This window comes from Myotis lucifugus, unplaced genomic scaffold (genome assembly GCF_000147115.1).
Source record: "Myotis lucifugus unplaced genomic scaffold, Myoluc2.0 scaffold_150, whole genome shotgun sequence".
NCBI classification, from domain to species: Eukaryota; Metazoa; Chordata; class Mammalia; order Chiroptera; family Vespertilionidae; genus Myotis; species Myotis lucifugus.
In genome coordinates, this window is record NW_005871198.1 from 1129665 (window position 1) to 1154798 (window position 25134).

Below are 25134 nucleotides of genomic sequence, written 5' to 3' on the forward strand. Positions count from 1 at the left end.
GAAGCTGCCAATAAACTGATGAAGAGCCTCACCGAAACCTAATGAGACCCCTCGATGCTATGATAAAGAACCAACTAGAAATTAAGCATACACGGACTGAAATAAAGAATATTATACAGACACCCAATAGCAGACCAGAGGAGCACAAGAATCAAGTCAAAGATTTGAAATGTGAAGAAGCAAAAACACCCAACCAGAAAAGCAAAATGAAAAAAGAATCTGAAAATACAAAGATAGTGTAAGGAGCCTCTGGGACAGCTTCAAGCGTACAAACATCAGAATTATAGGGGTGCCAGAAGATGAGAGACAGCAAGATATTGAAAACCTATTTGAAGAAATAATGACAGAAAACTTCCCCCACCTGGTGAAAGAAATGGACTTACAGGTCCAAGAAGCGCAGAGAACCCCAAACAAAAGGAATCCAAAGAGGACCACACCAAGACACATCACAATTAAAATGCCAAGAGCAAAAGACAAAGAGAGAATCTTAAAAGCAGCAAGAGAAAGAGACTCAATTACCTACAAGGGAATACCCATACGACTGTCAGCTGATTTCTCAACAGAAACTATGCAGGCCAGAAGGGAATGGCAAGAAATATTCAAAGTGATGAATACCAAGAACCTACAACCAAGATTACTTTATCCAGCAAAGCTATCATTCAGAATTGAAGGTCAGATAAAGAGCTTCACAGATAAGGAAAAGCTAAAGGAGTTCATCACCACTAAACCAGTATTATACGAAATGCTGAACGGTATCCTTTAAGAAGAGGAAGAAGAAAAAGGTAAAGATACAAATTGTGAACAACAAACATGCATCTATCAACAAGTGAATCTAAGAATCAAGTGAATAAATAATCTGATGTACAGAATGAACTGGTGATTATAATGAATCAGGGACATAGAAAGGGAATGGACTGACTATTCTTGGGGGGGAAAGGGGAATGGGAGATGCGGGAAGAGACTGGACAAAAATCGTGCACCTATGGATGAGGACAGTGGGTGGGGAGTGAGGGCGGAGGGTGGGGCGGGAACTGGGAGGAGGGGAGTTATGGGGTGGGGAAGAGGAACAAATGTAAAGATTTAATAAAAATAAATAAATAAATAAATAAATAAATAAATAAATGTTAAATAGTATTTTATTCATTCATTAACTCTGCTCAACACTCTCCAATACCACCCATCTCCCTCAGACTGAAAGGCAAAATCTTTTCAATGACCCAGCTCTTCCCCCTCTCCCACCGTTATTTCTCTGACCTTCCAACTTCACGTCAGCCTTAGACTGTAAAGTCTGTTCTCCATGTGAGAGCACTTATCTTCCACCTGCTATCTGTGTGAATCACTCCCACATCACCTTCAAGTGTTTGCTCAAATGTGACCTTCTCAATGAGGTCAACCGTTATCACTCTATTGAAAATAGCAGCCAACCTCCCTCCACCATTAGAACTCCTGACTCTTCATTCCTGCTATACTTGATTGTCCAGGAATCTCATGGCCCACTACATTCTATGGAATATAGATAGGTATTAGTTACATTACTGATTCATTATAGATCCAACATATTTTCTGTCTCCTTAACTAGAATATAAACTCCACAAGAACAGGGATTTTTTTTTTTTTGGTCTGTTTTACTCACTGAACACATTCATCCATTAACCACATTTCAATACACATAGGCCCAACCCCACCAATTTCCTGCACAAATTCTGACCTTTGAACTGAGTCTTACTAATTGGTTCAGCCCAGAATTAGCATCCTTTCTGTCTGCCTGGTATATACGGAGCCTGGAATGAGTCTTGAGAAGCAATCGAGTTCTGTCTTTCTCTAATCTCTACCTTGTCTTCTCATTCACTACAACTGGGCTTCTACCTAAGTTCCTGCTTAACTACAAATCCTAAACCTCAATCTTCTGTTTTACAAGCTAAACAATTTGGACATTGACAACACTTTCTCATTTTGTTCACAGTTTCCAACTGCTAAATAAGGACCTATTGCAAACCAGACAGATGACCTGAAGTTGCCATTCTTCTTCTTCTTCTTGTTATTATTATTATTATTATTATTATTATTATTATTATCCTGCTTGGAAACTCTTCCAGCCATGCTGCACCCACGTGGTACAGTCCTACTGGAGAGTTATGTTGACTAGAAACAACCTTGCATTCCATACATCCTTTGGACTCTGTAATTTAGACAGCTAGCCACCCCATTGATCATGCCATGTATGTATAGGCTAGGTTAAAGTTAATTTTCCTTATTCTGGAGCCCACTAGGTCCCAATTCCTCCTCTTCCATTGTGGTCTAAAATTGTGACCCCAAAACTGTAAAGCAAATTATGAAAGGAGATGTGAGATATCATATAAATTTCAAGTGAATTTTTTCTTATAGTTCACTGCCAAATCTATTTGAATCGAAAGAAAGCACAATGATTTAGTCTTTGAGGTCCAAGTAGAAATGTCTAGCACATTAGTCACTGTGAATGAATAATCACTATTTAATAAATGTCTGAATAAAAAAATCACAATTATCTGTTTATATAAATAGAGACTGAGAAAATACTGCAAAGTAAAATCTAGCAAACAGTAAATTTTTTTGAGTCATACCTTTTGCAATACAGTTGAAAGTTATAAGAATTACAAATCCTACTCCTATTTAACTAAATTCCTCCTATAAATTATAGACTCATGCCTTCTTATAGCACAATACCTAGGAATAACTCTTGGGCTACCTATTTGAGTTTTTATGTAATTATATATAAAGTAGGCAAACATTGTAGTTATTAGTGTAGGTGACAATTATTTCATATTTTAGGAACTATGGCAACTGAAGTGAATTACAGAATAATTGGTAGAACATGTACATAATCCCTAACAACTCTTGAGTTCATTACTTTGCATGAAATACTAGCATAGAAAAGTTCTAGAAATAACATATAGCAGCAATTTGTATACACTGATGTGTAAGAATAAATATAATATCAAATATGTCATTTAAAAAGTTCTACCACACCTATAACATTTTAGTCAATGTTGAAAGTTTTTATTCTCAGCCATACATTTATATGTTATGAATAATTTTAACTACACTATTAGATCAGCGTGTAGTGAACAAGTCAACAAGTTACACATGAAGCAAAGGAAGATACCAAAAAAAATTCATTTCAGGTTCACAGCCACAATAAAATTCCTGAAATGTTCTCAGGTAATTTATAAAGTGTTTTCACATTTTATAGCACAGGATGTTTTAGAACTGCAATTGATGGTGAAGTGGAAATTCCACATTAAATTTTGAGCATGTGTGCCAAAATTATGTGAAGATTGTCTCAAATATGTCTTTATTTTAAATCCCAAAAGGCATCTAAAAACACACTTATATACATTTATTATTTTCTTAACATTTTTAAAAATTCAGAAGTTTAAATGCAAGTTTGAACGCCAAAAAAATAATAGAATGCAATCCTAGAATATTGGACTTGGAAAAAGACTGGAGACTTGATGACTTCTAACTTCTCTGTGGAGGCATTTCATAGCAAATCACCCCTATATCTCTACCCACTGTATGGACACTTCCAGAAGCTGGGTGCTCCAACTCAACCCAGCTATTTCTGAACCACTCAGAATGGGGAGAGGGAGCACATTTCCTCCCATGGTATTGAACTCAGACATTCCTCTTAGCCATACACTTCTACCTGAGTTCAGGCTTTAGGAAAGGCATTTAGCTTCTTTTCCATACAACCATCTTTTCTAAACTCTGAGAATATCTGTTATGATTTCCTAAGTCTTTCTCTAAACTACAGACTCTCCTTAGAATAGCCCTTTTCTAACAATATTTTCAGACCCCTAACTAAGTGTGCTCCACCTCATCTGAATTTACATCCATTTGTCAATGAAGCACTTGTGTTTTAACAACCAATGAATAATCAGTATGTAATAAAAACCCATCTGCTGCTATGAGTTTTTAATAAAAGTCAGTTAACATTTCACCAAGTCACACTATCTATTCACATTTAACGTACTGCAATTCAGACTTCTCTTTCCTATTCCTGTCTTTGTGTCATTCCTATCTATATATAAATATAAAACCCTAATATGTAAATAGATCGAACGGCAGAACAACCGGACAACCGAACAACTGGTCGCTATGATGTGTGCTGACCACCAGGGGGCATCCACAGGACATGGTGGGCATCAACAATAGGTGGCAGAGCATGGAACATGGCGGGCGTCGGCCGCGGAGGGATGGTGGAGCAGGTGAGCGGGTGTGCCAGACCAAGGCGGGGCGCTGTTCACTGTCATCGGGGCAGGCCTCTGGTGCTTACTGAAAATTCTTTGCTCCTGCTCACTGCAGTCCCGCCTGGCACTTGCACCCACAGCCAGCGCTGGAGCCACCACTCGCACCCACTGCTGGTGCCTGTTGCTGGCCCCAATCACCCCTGAGGGCTTCTCCACCTCCCTCTGCTCCTGAGGGGCAGTCAGGGCAGCAGCTACCGCTTGTACCTGCTGATGGCATTGGCCCCGCTCACACCGCTGCTGGGGCCGGCCCCAATCACTCTGTGCTGTCAGCACGTGGGAGCAGGGCTGCCGGTGGGGGCGCGGAGGATGGGCCGAGACCTGCCCCTGTGCCCACCACAGCCTCGTGGCCCACAGTTCCTTTCAATGTGCACAAGTTCGTGCACTGGGCCCCTAGTATATTTATACAAAGGAAACAACAAATTTCCAGAATAGGGCATATGAAATTATTTAACATCTAGATACAAATAATCAAACCAACTTCAGGATGTCCCGTTCATGGTCTACGCTACAGAGTCCTTTGAAGTTCCTAAATCTGTTTTTACCAGCTTAGCTACCCAAATCAATTTTGGACCACCTGCAGTTCTGATAAGCTTGGATTTTATGCTTTCCATCAAGCCATTACCAAGTCAAATGAACATAAGGAAACCTCTCTCACACTTCTAGAGACTTCTTCCCAGATTAACCTTGATCCACTCTGCAATATTCTTTGGTAGCCACTTGTAATCAGTTGCGATTTACCTACCATCACATTGCCATTTCCACATACTATTTACATCAATGTCAGGGAATGAGTATACGTACTGCCTTACTGAATTGCAAAACCATTTTGACCATCATTCTCCTATTTTGTCAATCTTAAATCTAGTTAAAGGGTTTCTTTGGACTATCATTCTTTCTGAATCAATGTTTTTCATACTACAACTCTGCATACTATAGAAACTACACAAGATTTGAAAAACAAATAAAATATCAGGTAAGGTTCTAACTCAATTCAACATTTAAAAACGATTACTTCATGTCAACATTCTTAATAAATTGGCACTGTACTAAGAGAGAAAACAGAACTCATTCCAAATAATTAGTGCCTAGCCAGGAAGGCCAGATAACCAAGAAAATACTTGTATTGAACTCACATCCAATGATCTTTACTGAGAGCTTGATTTAGCCTATAACACTGGAAAGGATACAGGCCTCAAAAAATAAATGGAAAGAAATCTTGGTACCATAAGAAGAGAATTTTAGCATAAACAAAACTAAGTTACTGTAGTTGTTAAAAATTAGGTTATTGTCAATTGCATCAGCTTAAGTCACAGCTCCTCCAAGATTCAGGTTTGTCCAGTAAGAATAACTATAGCTGAAGGTTAAATAAGCTCATGTATGTAAGGCATTTTTACGTCATAAAGCACGATACAAATTTAAGACATTATGAAATATATTTTACATATACTTTTAATATTAGCAGATTTTAAGCATTTATCCTTGAACAAATCTTAAAAATACTCTAAAAGAGCTATAAAATACACAACATATTCTAGAATGTAGAATATAGCAATCCCTAGTACACTCAATGCTACTATAGCTATTTTGCATAGAATCTCTTATGTATATAGTGCCCAAGTTTTCTCTGAACAGAATGGCATTAAAAAGCTCCCTTCTGTATCCACCTCAACCTGTACCTAGACCATAGAAATCACAGTTAATTTTGTCTGATGATTGAGAGAAAAAGAGAGAGAGAGGTGGGAGGGAGGGGTAAAGAGGGATGGAGGGAGGGAAGAAGAGGGAGGGAGGAAGGAAAGAAGAATGAAAGGGATGAGGAAGGGGGAGAGGAGAGGAGAGGGAAAAAGAGTGGGGAGAAAATAAGAGAGAAAGGGGAGAGGAACAAGCTAGAGCAGCGGTTCTCAACCTGTGGGTCACGACCCCTTTGGGGGTCGAACGACCCTTTCACAGGGGTCTCCTAAGACCATCGGAAAACACATATATAATTACATATTGTTTTGTGATTAATCACTATGCTTTAATTATGTTCAATTTGTGACAATGAAATTGGGGGTCACCACAACATGAGGAACTGTATTAAAGGGTCGCGGCATTAGGAAGGTTGAGAACCACTGAGCTAGAGGAAATCCTCATGAACCCCCTTGGTCCCTGCTCTGCATGCTTTGAGCTTCTGCCCCACTGTAGTAAAAAGAACGACTGGTACTCCTGGCCTCTCTTCACTCCCAGCTGCCTAACAGTAGTAAGTATTGTGTATTATTAAAATATATCATATAACTGAGCAAGATAACACTTAAAAGTTATGTGTTTATAAATCACTGTCATCGAGATATTCTCAAAATCACTGTCTCATGCATTCTATTAATTAAGCCACACTGACCTCATTTTACCTCTCAGAGAAGGAAATGCAAAAATAGAAGAACGAAAAAAAATCATATAGTGAACTTAGGTCATTTTTATTCTCGGCATTTTAATCAAGGAGTTATTATTGTAGCAAGGAGCTTAGGGTATTTTTTATTCCTTTTTAAATAAAATAGTACTGCTAGAAATACTATATTATCAGAGGAAAAACTATCAGAACTATTAGACTTATCTTCATTACAGTTAACTAAAAGAGGAAACAGTACATTTCAAAATTTTGGCAGATTCAGCCTCATCAAAATTTTCAAAAGCTGCTAACCTCCAGCTTTTGGACATCTGGGTAAATATTTTGACATCTGAAACCAAACCTTCAATTTTTCTTAATGATTTTACTTTGATGCATGGTTTCCAACTTACAGAAATGTTTGCTGAAACAATGTACTATAAATTGTTTTCAAATACTGCATATGTGCTTCTTTTAAAATTCATGATCATAAAGGAACTCTTCAAAGTCTCCCCAGAGTTTCAGAAATGATATGCATATAAACATTAAGGCTCTCTGAAGAGAATAATTTGAGTTGCATTAAAATACAACTGTTTTCCAAAGCCCCCTGAAGTATATATGTCTGGCCACTATGGTCTTCATTGAAATACGGGTGACATAGCAATGCCGTCTGTATTTTAAGCAAGGAGAAATTTCACTATATAATAAGTTACCTGAGATAGGATGTGGGTAAAAAAAATATGAGGCTGGAGACGCCACTGCCATGAAAGAAAAAAATCCATACACTTCACTACTTTACAAGCCCTGTTCAAATAGTTACAAAGTCCCTTAAAAAAAAAAAAAAGTATCAGCTGCCTTCCATAAAGTTCCAAGATGAGCCACTGCTCGAGAAACCTTTCTCTGCAGGGAAGGAATCTGATTTGAAGACACTTTTTCAATTGGTTAAAAGTTTGCCTCTTGGAGAGATTTGGGGAATCAATTTGCAGGATGTCTAGTGCTGGCAAGTTCTCTCAGAAACGAACGAACAATGAACAGCCCGTCCTGCTCTTTGCGAGGGAGACAGGCAAACCCCTCCACCCAACTCCGGGAGTGGAAAGTGAACTTGCCCCAAACTTAGCCCTTCTTGCTCCGAAGCGCACTCCCCGGGGGCGGAGGGAGAAAGCGGTCCCTGGCCAGCAACTGTCTGCGGTCCCTGGCCAGCAACTGTCTGCGACCGGTGAGGAGCCCTGGACCGGCCCGACAAAGGATGGAACCCACAGCCCGTGCCTCGACTGTACCTCTTTGCTGATGCGCCTGTGGCAACTGCCGCCGCTGCGCCTGGCCGCCCCCGAGGCCCCCGCTGAGCAGCAGGACCAGGAGGACCCCGGCGGCTGCTGGCATCGCGGTGACCCCGAGCGGATCCACTTCTCAGGAGCCGGAGGAGTCCCTGCCGCTCGGTCCCCTGCCCTGGCGTGTGAGCCGAGTGAGCTGCAGCTGCTGGGGAGAGGAGGAGACGGCCCCCGCTGGCTGCGGCCCAGCCCCGGCGCGGAGGGTGGGGGGAGAAAGAGGACACTCCCCACGCTCCCCCTGCGCGCGCCCTCGCTCCGCAGACGGCCAGGCACAGGCCCTTAAAGGGTCCCGGGTGAAAAGGTCTGTCCTATAGCGGTCTTGCCCTCTGAGGAGGGATCTTTCCTTGCTGGCTCTGCTAGCTGAACTTCTGGGGTGAAGAAAGGCATGGATGTGGAAGTACTTGGTGATCTGTGAGATCCCTGCGCATGGAAAGCGTGCTTTGTGGGGAGTCTGCCCAGCTAGGAACTTGACCGAGGCCGGGTAGATGTGGCTCCTGAGAAAGGCCTGGCCAAGCTGTGTGCAGGCACTCTGCGTCCAGGTGACAAAGTCCAGACGGCATCTTACTTGAGGGTGGAAGGTAGTCACTGGTTCCCTGCAAATCAGGCCAGGGGACTACTGCTTTGCAGAATGCTGGCCAGCCCCGCAGCAAAGAGGGGACAAAATGGAGTAAGTCCCCTTGCTCCACCTCAATGCTGATGACCAATAGAAAGGTTAAAGTGAAGGTGCCCAGCTCAATCACCGGGTATTTAAAGAAAATAAAAAGGCCTTTGCAGGTGTTTCCTTTCAGACTCAAACTTTTATCTCTTTCAATCCCGATTTCTTCCCTTTAGTCGATATAATTTTTGCAAGTAGCTTTTGCCACTCCAGGTGCAGGTGACACTCCTTCCTAGTTGTTTGTTCGTTTGTTTGTTATGTCTGTGATTCGCAGAGGGTTTGAAAATGCGCCTTACTGGGTTTTTATGAGACTTGCAGGCTGTCTTTTCGGTTTCCTCCGTGATTGACAGGACCACTGGCATTAGTGTACTGTGAGGTCAGAGTGCTAGTTGTGCCACAAAGGGTGGGACAATCCCACACCACACATTGTCCTGCAGGGACTTCTGAATGGGCCACTGGGCATGCATTTATATTAAAAACAAAAAAAAAAACACGTGCATTATATTTCATCAAGCCTAGTTTAAGTCTATTTTGCACATAAAATTTTTTGCATGGATTTTACTTTCTAGGATGCATCTACTATATACAGTGAGGACATAATATACTTGCTTTTTAACATTACCAAGTTTTGTTTGCCATTTCAGAAAGTCACATCACTAATAACAACTCTGCCCATGGCATTGTCTCCAGGACACAATTAATACCCCATCTGTTACATTAATGGTGACTCTGGGAATAGGTTTGGGCTTCTAATACTTGTGTTACACAAGTATTTACATATTGAAATACATATTGTTTTGTATAGGTGATTTATTTCCTTTTTTATTTATACTTAAGACATCATATTGATTTTTACAATATTATATTGAAGTTAGGTAATTATCTAAAATACCTCCTTTATTTTATTGAAACAAAATTTATTGTAGGATTGATTGAGAATCACTAGCAAAATGCTACTGAAGTGATTAAATATACCTCAATAGTATCCATCTTCCTTAGTTCTGTTAATGCTAGTACTAGGAAAACTTATAATCATTTTTTTCCTTTATTGTAGATATTGCCAAATAAAATCTGGCCCGGGTCTCAAGACTAAGATTATAATCTCTACTGTCAACTCTACTTATTATGTTCAACACAGGGGAAAACCAAAAAATTGTTTAACCAAAAGTAAGATACAGAATCAGTATTATCAGAGCTATATTTTTTTTTCAAATAAACCTAATGGAGGTACAATATATACAAAACAAATGCATTCATTTGATGTGTTCAAAAATGTAAACTCCCATTTGACAATTACCCCCAATTAATAGATAATCTAGCACTAGCCGATTTGGCTCAGTGGATTGAGCCTCGGCCTTCAGAATGAAAGGTCCCAGGTTCAATTCCAGTCAAGGGCACATGCCTGGGTTGTGGGCTCAATTCCCAGTAGGAGGCAGCTGATCAATAATTCTCTCTCATCATTGATGTTTCTTCTCATCTCTGATGTTTCTATCTCTCTATTCCTCACCCTTCCTCTCTGAAATCAATTTAAAAAACTTAGTCTATTTTTATCATCCCTTCAAAGTTTCTTTGTAATAATTCCCTCAAACTCCACCCCTTGAAACAGGCAACTACTGATCTGATTTCTGTCACTATAGATTATTTTAGTTATTCATACATTTCATGTAAGTGGAATAATAAAATAATTTTTGTGTCTGGTTTCTTTCACTCAGCTCAATGCTTTGAGGGTATAGCCAAGTTGTTGCTTTATATCAGTAGCTTATTCCTTTTCACTGCTGAATAGTGTGGATATATCACAATTTGTTTATACATTTACCTAATGAAGTACGTTTGTATTGTTCTAGTTTTGAGCCATTAAGAATAAAGCTACTATGAATATTTGAATACAATGTGTGTGGACATATATGTATAGTCCTCAATTCCTAAGAATGATATTGGGTTGTTTGGTGGGTACATAATTATCAGGAACTGTTTTTCAATATGGCTATTATCATTTTAAATTCCCTCAGTTATATGAGAATTCCAGATGCTTCACATTTTTACCAACACCTAACATTATTTAATTTTAGCAACTCTAGTGGTTGCATAGCGGTATCTCACTGGTATTGTCATTTGCATTTGTCCAAAGATGCTGAAAATGTTTTCATAGGCTTATTGGGCATGTCTATTCTTTTGTGAAATAGGTGCTCAGATGTTTTGCTCATTCTCCTAATTGTTTTATTTGTCGTAAGTTGGAAGGTTTAAATGTATCCATTATAAAGGAAAGTCCTTTGTGAAATATACTTATATAGCGCATACTGCTCTCAGTTTGGGGCTTCAGTTCTCAGTTCCTTGACAGCTGTTGGAGGAGGTCATGGAGAAGACCTGACCGCAGGTTGACCTGTGAGCCAGACCCCTCCCCACGCTCTCCCTGGTCCTTCCCCGGACTAGAAGCTGCTTCCAGGGCACAGCCTTGAGACAGGAGTGTGCTGTTGAAATCATCTGGACAGCATTTGTGACTGAACCCAGGGAAGGCATTGATATCTGCATGGGCAGGTGCAGAGATGTACTCGTCCTGTGGCCACACATGACAAGCCTGTTAGGTAAATGTCCTTGCTTATTAAACCTGCCATCTACCAAAACGGGGTGGTCTACCTTTTTCTCTAGTCTCTCCTAGCCCTCCATGTACAGGGCTATGATCAGTTCTTATTCTTATTCTGTTCATTTTTTAAATTCTTTTTCTCTCTGTGCTTTAGTCTGTATATGTTTATTAGTTCACTTGGACTACTACAACAATTTACCATAGACTAGGTCGCTAATCCTATATAATAAAGAGCTAATATACGAATAGTCGTCACCCTTCCCGCGCCGGGGCCAGGGGGCCTGAGGGTGGGCCCGGGGATCTGAGACTGCACCAGGAGACCTGAGGCCACACCCCCCGCCCAGCAGGACTTGACGGGGTCAGGCAAGCCAGGTCTAGGTCTCGCGAGATTTCGAGGCACGTGTGGGTGGGCGGGGACTTGACTCTGGGTCCCATGGCGCTCCCCAGACTCTGACAGGAGGGAGATGTTCATATACATTTTACTAATTTTCTTTCATCTCTGACACTTCTATTATAGAGAAAGGGCAAATAGCAATATTAAAATATTTCCTCTAATTCCCTTTTAATGTGCAAGAATTTCATGTACCAGGCCACTAGTCCTATATAATAAAAGCCTAATATGCTAAGTGTCTGGTTGTCCGGTCATCCGTTCAACCAATCAAAGCGTAATATATTAATGATATGCTAAGGCCGTTCAACTGCTTGCTATGACATGCACTGACCACCAGGGGCAGACACTCTGACTGGTAGGTTAGCTTGCTGCTGGGGTCCGGCCAATCGGGACTGAGCAAGATGGGCCGGACAGGCCCTGGAGCCCTCCCGCGGCCCCTCCCCTGCTGGCCAACCTCCCAAGTCCCTTCCCAACCCCGATCATGCACCGGTGGGGTCCTTTGGCCTGGCCTGCACCCTCTCACAATCTGGGACCCCTCGGGGGATGTTGGAGAGCCGGTTTCGGCCCGATCCCGCAGGCCAGGCCGAGGGACCCCACTGGTGCAAGGATTGTGCCCTGGACCTCTAGTAAACAATATAAATTACTTCTCACAGTTCTGGAGGCTAAAAGTCTGAAATCCAGGTACTGGAAGATTCAATGGCTGCTGGGAATTCACTTCCTCAAGCATGGATTGCCTTCCTCTCACTGTGTCCTCACATGATGGAAAGGCACGAGTTCTCTAAGGTCACTTTTGTAAGGGTACTAATCCCATTCATGAGGGGTTTGCCCCAAGCACCTCCCAAAGGTCCCACCTCCAAGTATCATCGCTTTAGGGATTAGGTTTCAACATATGAATTTGGGGAGGCGGGGAGTGGCATAAACATTTAATCTGTAGCACCATGTGTATTTATCTTTTCTTCTGTAGCGTCTAATCTGCCTTCCAGCCCATTCAGTAAATTTTTTATTTTTTATATTTCATTCTCTCAGTCTAGAAATTCTATTACTTTTAATTTTTATGGTTTCCTTTTTTCTTCTCATATTCAACTTTAACCGTAACTCTTTTAAAATATTTAAATGTTTTGAAGTTCTTACCTGCTTATTCAAACATTTTGTCATTTCTGGTTCTGTTTCTATTGACATATTTTATTCTGAATAGCGGTCATATTTTTCTACTCATTTGTGTACCTAGCACTTATTTACTGAGTATTAAATATTATAAATTTTATGTGTTCTAGACTCTGTTATCCTCCTTTCAAGAATGATGATCTTGTTGTTTGGATTAGCATGATCCTTTCAGTGTTAGTTTTTAAACTCTGTTAGGGTATAACTAGAGTAGCCTTTACTCTGGGTCTAGTTTAACTCTCCTATTAAGAATGACTTACATAATTAATGACTCCTCCAGGATTACAGTATAATAATAATATTAATAATAATAATAATATCTTTTCACTGTGGCTGGTTGAAAATGACATATCTCCCAGTCCTTTCATTCAACTTCAACTTACTCATATTTTGGGGGGAGCATGGTTTCATAAAGCTTCAACTTTCTCATAAGAAGTTTGATATTCAGTCACAAATACAAGGGGACCCCCACATAGATTCCTGGAGCTTTGTCCATCATAACTACCCTCTTCCAGTACCGTCCTGCATAAATTTAAGTTGCCTCCTAAACCCATCTCCACCTCTGCAGCTAACAAGAACTGCTGTATTCTGCTTGGGGTTTTCTCCTTGCACTGAGTTTATAAGCTGTCTTCAGGCAGAAAGTTGGATAAATCTCTAGGCTAATCTAGTGTGTTTCTGTTTTTACAAGGCATACAATTTTGTACAGTCTATTATCCAATATCTTAAAACAGCATTTTTATATGTTTTTGCAGTGTTCTAGTAGGTTATATGTATATTTTTTAAAAACCCAGTGCCAATTAGTTCTTCACGACTGGTAGTAAAAGTCTCAAAGTTACACATTTTAAATAACAATAAAAAACACTAGATGCAGATATAGTGATAATTTATCCTAATGATTTAAGAACTGTAATAAGCTAGAGCAGTTTTGAGAATCATAGGCTGAAACTATTCTATTACTCTTCACATTAACAATGTCACCTTTGAAATGGATCACAGTGTTTAAAAAACATTTCCAATTATATTTTAACTCCTTGCAAGCGGTACTTTAAGGAAATATGAGATCAAGAACAGACATAATAATTTTTGTTAACCCAATTAATATTTTTACAAACCTATAAAATTATGTCAGATTAATTTATTATTGACATTATTAATAGTGATGATGTCATAGCACTACTTAATAAGATAGGGACATAATTACTAAAATACATTCTCTAAGTAATTAATCACAAAATTTTAGATTGGCAATAAATATGCAAAATTTTTATTTAAAATATTATTAAAGGTTAGAAAATTAAAGATTTTATTTACAAGGTAGGAAATCCCCCCAAAAGAGTGTCTTGTCTTTATATAAAAAGTGTACGTAATTTAAAAACTGACTTATTGTAAAAAGAGCAAAAACTTTGAAGCATTGTTTCATATTTTACCTTATGAGAAAATAATTACATTATATTATTAAACTTTATAAAAATGTACTAGTTTTTAAAAACTTCCAATATATTATAGAGTGCATATAATATAGAAATCTGTTAAAAATAAACTACATGGTCAATACATAATTTTAATGTCAATTATGTGTAATTTTAATTTTATTTTTTAAAAATATATTTTCTTGATTTTTTACAGAGAGGAAGGGAGAAGAAGAGAGAGAATCATTGATCAGCTGCCTCCTGCACACCCCCTATTGGGGATGTGCCTGCAACCAAGGTACATGCCCTTGACCAGAATCAAATTTGGGACCCTTCATTCCCAGGCCGACACTCTATCCACCGAGCCAAACCGGTTAGGGCTGTAATTTTTAATTATTTTTTATTTAGTGAGGAAAATATATTAAGATGTAAGTTCCTGAATACTTTCACACTCTTTGGAAGAGTAAATGACATGAGAGAAAACCCCACAGACTAATCATAAAATACAATTAGTTTAAGTGGAATTTCTATAACTCTACCTAGAAAACAGTAGTGTTTAACTGTTAAGATTTTAAAATATATAAAAATTAAAAATAAAATGTAAAATAAAGACAAAAGAAACATGAAAAGTAGAAATATAAAACTTAATATATGGGAACAATGAATTAAAATAATCTATGAATAATAAATATAATGTAGAAAAATTTATGGGTTTTTTAAACTCTATCTCTAAAGAAAATTGTTTTTTTCCGTGCATAATTTAAAACCAAATATAAATTTTAAGATTTTGACCTAGTATTGTACACTCAATTCTATTCAAAAACTCATTTAAAGTTTATTAAAAGTAGTTCTACAATTCTTTTTTTTAGGTTGAGGAAATTGATGTGTATCTTATACTTAAGACACTGAACGTTTTTAAGATGAGCAGTAATATGATCACGTCTCTGTTTTTTATAACAATACTATCAGTAAAAAGGGTTGATTGGAAAAGATGAGTAAGGAAAGCAGAATCAAATGAACCTAGTAAAAGAGCATTGTGTCATTTATTCATTCAACTCATGATAGAGTGCCTGCTATGAGCTAGAAACTAAACACTGTGGCTACTATAAAAAAAAACAAAGTAGACAAAGTCGTGCTTCATAGCACTTACATTCCAGTGGAGAAACAAATAATAAAGTAATAAAATTTTAAGTGAGTCATTAGAAATGGTTATAACACTTATGAAGGAAACGAACAAGGTGATATAACAGTAATTGCAAGGTGAAGGCTCTATAAATAGGGTGTCAGGAAACTCTGTCTGAGGAGGTGACACTTAAGCTGAGATATGACAGAGCACAGGACTCCAATGAATGCAGGGTCATACAGAGGAGAGAAAATATTTTGGAGATCCTTGAGAGAGTGAATTAATGAGACTTACTAACCAACCGGATATGGGGATTTAAGGATTATTCTAAAGTTTCAGGTTAGAGCAACTGGCTGTCTGGCAATATTAATAACTGAGATAGGAAATACAGGAAGACCGCCAGGTCTGAGTTAGATGTGTTGAGGTAATTGCCATGGGAGATGTTCAGTTGGTTATTTCTAGTTCTTTTGAAGGTATGCATGTCAGTCATCCCATGAACAGACGAGAGTCAAGAAAATAGATTTCTCTATTGAGGAATAGGTGTAAAGGAAATAATAAGAAGACATAGCTAGCCTAGAAACAAGTGGAAGTATACAAAATAATATCCTCATTTCACCATAAATTAGTGCAAATACTCAGTCTTTCATTTATTCAACTGATATTTATTGAGGGCCTACTATGTGCTCAGCATTGTTCTGGATGCTGAGGATACAGCTGTCAACAAAATGAGCAAAGATCTGTTTCTCTATAGGTTTCAAACTTTTATTTAGGGGAAGGAAAAAAGATAAAAATAATAACCATAATGATCAAATAAATTATATGTTAGATAATAAATGCAATAATAAACGCTGTGCTCAAGGAGATGTAGGGTTGGGGCTGGAAGTGAGTGATTGCCTGGGGTAAGCCTCTGTGAAAATGTGACATATAAAGTGATATTTGATTTGGGAGGGAAGATGAGAGGGAAGAGATCAACCAAAGAACTTGTATGCATATATGCATAACCCATGGACACAGACAATAGGGTGGTGAAGGCCTGGGTGGGGTGTGGGTGGCAGGCTAGAAGAGGTCAATGGGGGAAAAGGGACATATGTAATACTTTCAACAATAAAGATTTAAAATAAGAAATAAAGTGAGATTTGTTTTATTCCTATGTCTCTAGAAAACAGACTCTGAAAAAAACATGTTTTTGCTAACATTTTATTGGGAAGTCATATCCCAGAGAAACAGGAACACTGGGAAAATGGAGCAAAGCAGGGGCAGAGTGTTTTTGAGCTGGGCACAGCTTCATGGCAAACGGATTGCAGGGCCATGCAAGACAGTTTCAGAGAGATCACACGAAGCTACTCTGCTTCCAAAAGGAAGAAAAAGAAAAAAAAGAACTATCCATTCATTCCCATCCCCTTTTAGTCAATGTTTGCCATTTAGGAATTAGCCCCTCACACTTTCAAGGTACACATGTGCGGGTGCTTAGTAAAATGGAGAGCTGTGCCCATATCTTGAAGGTCGGTGGTAATGTGGAACCTCAAAACAGGAGGCAAGAGGGAGGTTGCACCCAAACATTAAAGAGGGGTCAGGAGCAGCAGACACAGTGGAAACACCAATCTAAAGCAGAAGCAGCTGTCAAAGCCGTAACCCGGCTCCAGGCCTACAGGACAGAGCAAGCCACTACTCGAGTTAGAAAGCAGAGCAGGTGCACAGATCTGGGGTAGTGTATAAACTGAGGCCAATGCACACTTGAAGACAGTGACGGACAGGGGAAGAAGTAGGTACAGTGGTAAGAGACAGGTTGGGGGTAATGAGGTCAGATCATTTTTTCAATATGATGAGGAAAACAGAAAAGGAGGATAGAATAACATGGTGGTAAAGGGTGGTTAATCAGTGGCAGTGAGCAAGGGGTGTGTTGGGCATGGGAGGGTGAGAGAGATAGATGGCTAGGGTTGGAAGAAGAGCATTATTTTCCTTGTCTGAGTTCAGAAGCATTTAAAGATAGACAAAGAAGTCAGGCAGAGGAGACACAGCAGGTCCTCAAATAACATCATTTTGTCCAATGTCATTTCATTATACCATTGATGACATGCCATAGAAACTTAACTCTGTTTATACACTTATCCTGTGGTAAAATTGGTTTTGTTATACCTTGCTTCCAAGAACCTATCAACAACACTAAATGAAGACTTACTTATATGACAGTACTGTTGGAGAATATCACCTATTACTACATAATGGTGTATCCATGGGAATCTCTCAGTTCTCAAACCCAAAGTTAGATATTTATCCACCTACTTACAAGTACAAGCATCCTCACAGAGCCCACCCAAGTAAAACTTACTTATGGGGTGGAGAACCCGAGCAGCAGGCAAATACCTTAAATAGAAAAAAGCCTTAGCTTCATTCGCCCAATTCATCCTCCCCAAATTATCACCCAGATAATCCACTCCTCCTCCCATGGAGAAGAGAGAGGTGGGAGTGTTAACCCCTGTCCCTCACATGGGGACAAGAAGATAAGAGAAAGGAGAGGGGCCCACCCCATTCTTACAGAGAGAAGACGAGAAAGTAGATATTTAAAAGCCTTTAGGGTCAGTCTACCACAGAAGAGATAACAAAATTTCAAAGAACAATTAATTCGCAGTTATTAATATAAATTATAAAGCATATGATAAGACAGTTTCTACCACTTTAAAGAAAATTTGTTCCTTTCAGATTATTTTACATAATTTCTACAGTAGATAAACTTAAAGCCCTTATATGAACCATAAAATGCATCATTAACCTTGACTTAGAGTTTTAAGAATATAGAATGTTCCCCGATCAGCACTCTTCTGAAGGAGATAACCAGGGTTGAAATTTATATTACGTTTCAAATAATGTTCTTTAGAATCCAAATATTCCACCAATCTATTTTGCTTTATATCATATCATAATTTAATAGATCAAAATGTTGCCGTGATCTACATGAAGGCAAAAATTATAAAAGAGAATATATAAAGAATGACAAAGTACTTGTAGCTTCATTATGTAACTAGTGTAGTACTATGGAAATTTTCAACTGAAAGAACACTTACATCAAAAGAAGTAGTGAGGAAAAATGATTCGACAGACTCTCTTAATTTTCACTTAGTGAGCAAAACGCCCTTACATAATTCAAACACCCTGTTCATATCAGAGCACATATCACGGAACACTGTAACTGGAGTAATTTGGGGATGGCTAGAGGTGATACTCAGGAAAAGCGTCAACTTTAGCTTTTTTACTTATTTGATATTTTCTCCCTGTTCCCACACTACAGAAATAAACAACTTAACACAACTAAAAATCTTCTCTCCTACCACATTTCAGATGCAGGCCCTACCAGTGGGCGAATTTACCTCCCCACTGTGTTGAACTTAGGGTTACCATGTGACTTACTTTAGCCAGTAAAACAAGAAATGCAATATTTTATATTTGTTACTCTGTGTGCTTCACCTTGCTTTCCCCCCACTCTGTCATAAGGACTAGCAATATTCCAGAGAATTCAATACTGTGGGCCTGGTTCTTCTAATGATACGTAGTGTAAGTAAGATATAAACATCTAATCTAATAAAAGAGAAACATGCAAATTGACGGTACCCCCGCTACACCCACAAGCCATGCCCACAAGCCAATCAGGAGCAAATATGCAAATTAACCCAACAAAGATGGCGGCAGTCATGGAGCTAGAGCGTTGCCCCTGGCAATGGAGAAAGCCAAGCTTCCTGCCTGCCCTGCCAGCCTTGAGCAAAGCTCAAGGCTACAAAGTTTCAATTATAGAAGATAAATAAATCCCAGATACCTGCTTCCAGCCACCATGGCCTCCACTCAAGGAGGGGCTGAGAGCCTCAGTTGCCAGGGGCAACCCAGGCTTCCAGGACCTGGGCTCCACTTAAGGCTACAAGTTTCAACTATAGAAGTTAAATAAATCCCAGATACTTGCTTCCAGCCCGCAGCCGTGGCCAGCCTGAAAACGGCCATCAGCCCCTCACCCAGGCTGGCCAGGCACCCCAGTGGGACCCCCACCCTGATCCGGGACACACTTCAGGGCAAACCAGCTGGCCCCCACCCATGTACCAGGCCTCTATCCTATAATAAAAGGGTAATATGCAAATTGACCCTAACAGCAGAACGACTGGGAATGACTGGTCACTATGACACACACTGACCACCAGGGGGCAGATGTTCAATGCAGGAGCTGCCCCCTGGTGGTCAGTGTGCTCCCACAGGGGGAGCTCTGCTCAGCCACAAGCCAGGCTGCTGGCTGCCAGTACAGCGGTGGTGGTGGGAGCCTCTCCCGCCTCCTCAGCAGCACTAAGGATGTCTGACTGCAGCTTAGGTCTGCTCCCCGCTGGCAAGTGGACATCCCCCGAGAGCTCCCAGGCTGCCAGAGGGGTGTCTGACTGCCAGCTTAGGCCCAATCCCCTGAGGAGCGGGCCTAAGCCAGCAGGTGGACATCCCCTGAGGGGTCAGGCTGAAGGACCTCCCCGAGTGCACAAATTTTTGTGCACCTCGCCTCTAGTTGATGTAATAAAATCTTGAGAGGTTGAATTTGCTGCTGATTGAGTCAGAGAATACCTATCCCTACAGGTAATCAGGAATCTCAGGAGAAAGGGGGGAAAAAGCCTTTGGTCTACTTTCCTCCTACAGATTGAAAGTAAGTAAGTAAAAAAAAGTAAACGCTTTTTAATAATTATTCTGAAGTGTTTGAATTGACTGATTAAAACAGAAAAATTATCATCTCATTTAGTAGTCTCTAGACTGAATCCCTTACCATTGTTTTTTTTCTGTAAAAACTGGTAATTGCGTATTAAATATACAAGCTTCCTTTTGGTCTTGCCTTGTATTTATTTATTTATTTATTTGTTTATTTATTTATTTTAAATATATTTATTGATTGATTTCAGAGAGGAAGGGAGAAGGAGAGAGAGACAGAAACATCAATGATGAGAGAGAGGACAAAAATCGTGCACCTATGGATGAGGACAGTGGGTGGGAACTGGGAGGAGGGGAGTTATGGGGGGAAAAAAGAGGAACAAATGTAATAATCTGAACAATAAAGATTTAATTTTTAAAAAAAATGATGAGAGAGAATCATTAATCAGCTGCCTCCTGCATGCCCCCTACTGGGGATCAGGCCCACAACCCAGGCATGTGCCCCTGGCCAGAATCAAACCCGGGAACCTTCAGTCATCAGACTGACGCTCTATCCACTGAGCCAAGCCGGCTAGGGCTGGTCTTGCCTTTTTAAAAAATGACCATCTGATATCTGATCTGGATCTATGTGAATGACTATTTATTAAAAGAAAACAAAATAATACCCACTGTTTCCCACTAGGAGAAAAATGCATTATTCTCTGATTCCTGAATCAAAGAAGCTTCTATTTCTTTTTACTGTGAACAAGCATATTTTGAATTATGAGAATGAAGAATGACGGTGTGTTTTTAGAAAACTATGTAATTTTTAAATGGAAACACTAATCTAACACTTTCTTAGGCAAAGAAGATTATGGCCTACTACAAAGAGCTCAATGCTTTCAACTGAAAGAACACTATTAAAAACCATCTCTACCACCTTTATTTGAATTGTACTTCTGTTGCAGGAGAAAAACTGCCAAATATGTCTGGAATTTATTAATAAGAATAATTGCTTCCCACTAATTTTAATCTTTTGTACAACTTTGCTTCTCGTGGGATAAACATGAGGACCGTGGAGTTTTATCATCAAATCTGAATGTAACCATTCCCTTGCCAGCAGCCAATGAGGTGCAGATACAAATTAAACGAGATTGGATATTATATTGCTGGCTGGTTGAAATTTTATATTACTGCAAAGCGTGCAGGCAAAGAGTAACAGATGGGAAATACTGAGCAAAATTTTCTTTCTGGATATTGCCCATCTGTTTCCCTTTTTGCGTTTTGACTTTAAAGTATTCTAGATGTCCTAATTTTTCTTCTTTACTTCTTTTTGTGGTTTTCTAAATTATTTACTCACATTTTCAGTGGTAAAACAAGTAGTTATAAAGTTGATTATTTCAATATAGGCAATAATAATTATTACAAATTTATATTGTGAGCTTACTAGATTCCAGTCACTCTCCTAAATCTTTTAAATGCTTTACACATATTTTTTATAACCACTAAGTATATACATTTATCTCCATTTTCTAATTTAGGAAATTAAAGACTAAGGCATTCAAGACAGTTATCCAGTTCACATTCCTAGAAAATGGTAGAATAAGGATACTGTTGTAAAATATCAAGCTTTCGAAGAAAAAAAACAAATACTTATTTTGCTCTAAATTTTAAGGTATTTGCCTATTATTTAATTTTAAATATGTACTTATAATCAAACTTAACATATATTTTATTTAATTTCTCTAAAATTCATTAAGAATTTTACAAAAATAATTTATAAATGAATTGTTAAAAATAAATCTGTTTCTATATTGGAGTTGTCTTAACACACGCAGTGTCATGATTCATTAGATTTTCAGATCTAAAGAGCATTAGCTAAGGACACTGGTCTAATTCTTGGCATACACATTTACAAGCGTGCCCCTCATCTATATTAATTCTCTCACATACAGTCTATCACAATATAGCTTGAGGGGTCTGGAGCATCCGGACATTCCACAGAAAGGCATAATGTTCCCCTCTCTATCGATGACATCGTGCCAAAGGAACCATAAAGGAAATAAGCTACAACTACACCGGAAACCTTGGTACGACAAATAAGCTCCAGAAGAGGGAAAACAAACTATGAAAATTCAGTGGCCTACTATATCAGTTAAATTTGAGGGGTCATTTGTCTGGGACATGCCAGAAAATCCAAGGTAACTGGAAGGTCTTTGGATGGACATTGAATCTTATACCTCCCAACATTAAGAAGGAAGCACAGTGGCTGGTAAGCTTCTTGGTGTTCTTGCCAGGAAAGGAAAGGAGCCGCTCCCCCCCACCATACCCCCCCCCACCCCGTGCTTTCATTTGGCCCTTCCTATTATAGCATCCTATATTCATGGTTCAGATGAGTAAATAGCAGCTGTTGCTAGTTACTAAATATATGTATTCCAATCACACACTCAAGGTCTGGTAGAATAAACATGAGATGATATGGCAGACCTTATTGGTTGACAACTTAACAATCATTCCCCACTCCATCCTTGCTAATATTCTCACTTTAATCCAGGAGAACAATGTGCCCAGCCCAAGTGAATGTATCATGACAAACCTGCCTTACTTTCCTATACTTTCTTATTATCAGGGTGGACATATACGACACAATCCTAGCAATGATATCTTAGTAGAGTGTATTGGATTGATGTTATTTCTTATAAAAGTTATTGCTTTGTAAAAGGAGAAATAGGCAGAAGATTTAGCCTCTTTTTCTTACCTTGACCCTATCTTGAACACGAATGTAGAGACAGGAATTGCAGTGACTCATTTAACATGAAGGAATGGCAGAGAGAAACAGAACATAGCCTCTGACACTGCAGAGCTGTTGAACTCACAGCTGCTTACTTCCACGCCTCTTGGTATAGGTGCAACAAGAATTCTTGCTTATTTAAGCCACACTGGTTGGATTTTCTATTACTGGTAGGCATATATAAACCTAATGAATACAGATGGTTCATCTGGGCCTAATGGGAGCCTCGCATGGGTGAGAATTCCATTTATCACCTAACCTCCTTATGTCTTAGCTCTTACCAGTGGCTCATCATCCTACTTACTCCCTTGAAACCAGTGCTCATTCAGGCTACTGTCCAATCATTCCTGATGATTCACAAGGGAATTTCTCTTTTCACATGGTACATTCATCCTGGTTAAAGGTGCACAGTGCACTTGTGCTTTTTCTGAGAAGTCCTTCTTTCTGGGGTCTAGCCACCTTTAATCCAGGGGCTGAGGACCTGGGAAGAGACTAAGGTCTTAGAGTTCAAGTTGGGCCTCTGTTCTCCAGACCCAGAGTTTTTGGTGTATATTAATAAAGTAGGGCCTTAAAGGATTGTCTATCCTTTTTTCAGTGCTAGAAATTCTATGGTCAATTAGCCACTGCAAAACAACAATAACACCACCAAAACATCTCTGTGTGACCATATAATTTCCAAGATAGTCCTAATGCTTTTATGGTAACTACCCCTATTTTACCTCTGAAAATGAAATACTCCTGTTGGCTACTATCAATTAAGGAGTGAAGGATGTGACAAATTAAGAAGGAAAATCAGTGCTTCATATACACTAAATCCACTCCAAATGTCTAACTTCTCCTATATTGAAATTTTTCTTCTATATCATACTAAGGGATTTCTTGCACCTTAATTAATGTAGTGACAAAACTGAGTCTAATACAAAATAAAAATAAGAAATTCCAGTCACTTGCACCAGCTCAAGCAGCACATGGGCTCCAGAATTGCTGGTACACGCACAATTCAAATCAGTAAGTTTAAACTGATTCAAAACTGCGTTCCCTCCTCCCTGACCTATACTGGGGGCAGTAGACTTCTTCTGTAAACGTCTGATAGTAAATACTTATGGCTTTGCACGTGGGACAATCTGTTTCACAACAATTAAACTTTGCTATGGTAATGATAAAGCAGTCATAAATAATATGTAATTGATTGAGCAGAGTTGTGTTCCAATAAAATTTTGTGATAAACAATTAGTTGAGCAGATTTTGTCCAAAGGCCATCCCGGAAATAGTCTCTTAAAAAACAATCCCACATATATTTATCAGATTTTCACTCATATAAACTTGTAAGTTCTTGCAACTCCTGTGTGTGTGTGTGTGTGTGTGTGTGTGTGTGCGCGCGCGCGCACGCGTGCACATGTGCATGTAGCTTTACCATGTTTGAGTTTGTAATTGTGCCCCTAAAGCATGCTGTAATCTAGCTTCTTATTGGTTTAGAGATGAGGAAACTATAGGAATAAGGCCTGGGTAAAATTGGCTTCCTCCAAGTAACTCTCTTAGGTGAGCCAAGCAAGATGGGCAATCTTATCCAGATGGACCAGCGGCAGCTCTCTGGAAGCAAAGGAGGCTCAGAAAGCACTGGAAATGCAGGCTTCTCTGAATTTGTCATATATCTCAATTTAAATTATGGGTACTTATTTGCTAATAAGTACTCTAGTTTTCATCTAAGGTCAGTGAAGCAATGAGTTCACCCAACATAATTTAGCAATGCACAGACTCAAACTTATATTAGGCTTTCAGCATCTTAGCTCTGTGCAGCAAAAGATAGCTTTAAAAAAAATGTGAACATAGATATTATCTATCTCATTTACAGCCTGTGCCTTAAACCATGAATTGGAATTTGAGCAAACCATTCTCTTTTTTAAGATGCCCATGCATTTAAAAAAAAAATCAAAAAACCCTCACACTCATTGAATAGCCCTTCTTACACCACTGATACCAGCCGCTGGTCCCTCACAGCCTTGCTTTGAATTGTTATTTTACAGTAGATGACTTCAGGAGGTAATTTAATTAATGGCTCAGGTACCACATGCCATTGGCTACCAAAGATCTAGTCTTTAATTTTTGCAAGAATTTTCTGCCTTTAGGCCAGTTAACAATCCCAGACTTCTCAATGCATGTATTTACATGCTCTCTTCAGACCTCCATTTTCCTTTATGCTTGTTGGTTGCAAACATTCCTGGTCCTAATTTTATATTAGTACAAGATCTTCACTGAAAGAAACGAACACTGACACTGGCTGAGTCAAAATAAAATAATGTTTTGAAAGAAATTCCAAGGGGGCTGACCAACCAGACTCAGAGACCACACAACCAGAGCAGCAGCCAAATTATACTCTACAAACGTGCAACTCCTCAGGCTGCTGTT

The 25134-nt window shown here is 39.2% G+C and overlaps 1 protein-coding gene across 3 annotated transcripts in view; it reads right to left on the minus strand.

Moving 5' to 3' along the window:
* The window catches only part of LAMA2 (laminin subunit alpha 2), a 452538-nt gene extending 444402 nt beyond the window's left edge, over positions 1 to 8136 (minus strand). For all 3 annotated transcript variants that reach the window (XM_023759137.1, XM_014461101.2, XM_014461100.2), the window contains exon 1: positions 7926 to 8136. In XM_023759137.1, the coding sequence (XP_023614905.1) occupies positions 7926 to 8028 (103 nt within the window). In that variant the 5' untranslated portion in view covers positions 8029 to 8136. The remainder of the gene's footprint in view (positions 1 to 7925) is intronic.
* Between the last annotated feature and the right edge of the window lie 16998 nt (positions 8137 to 25134).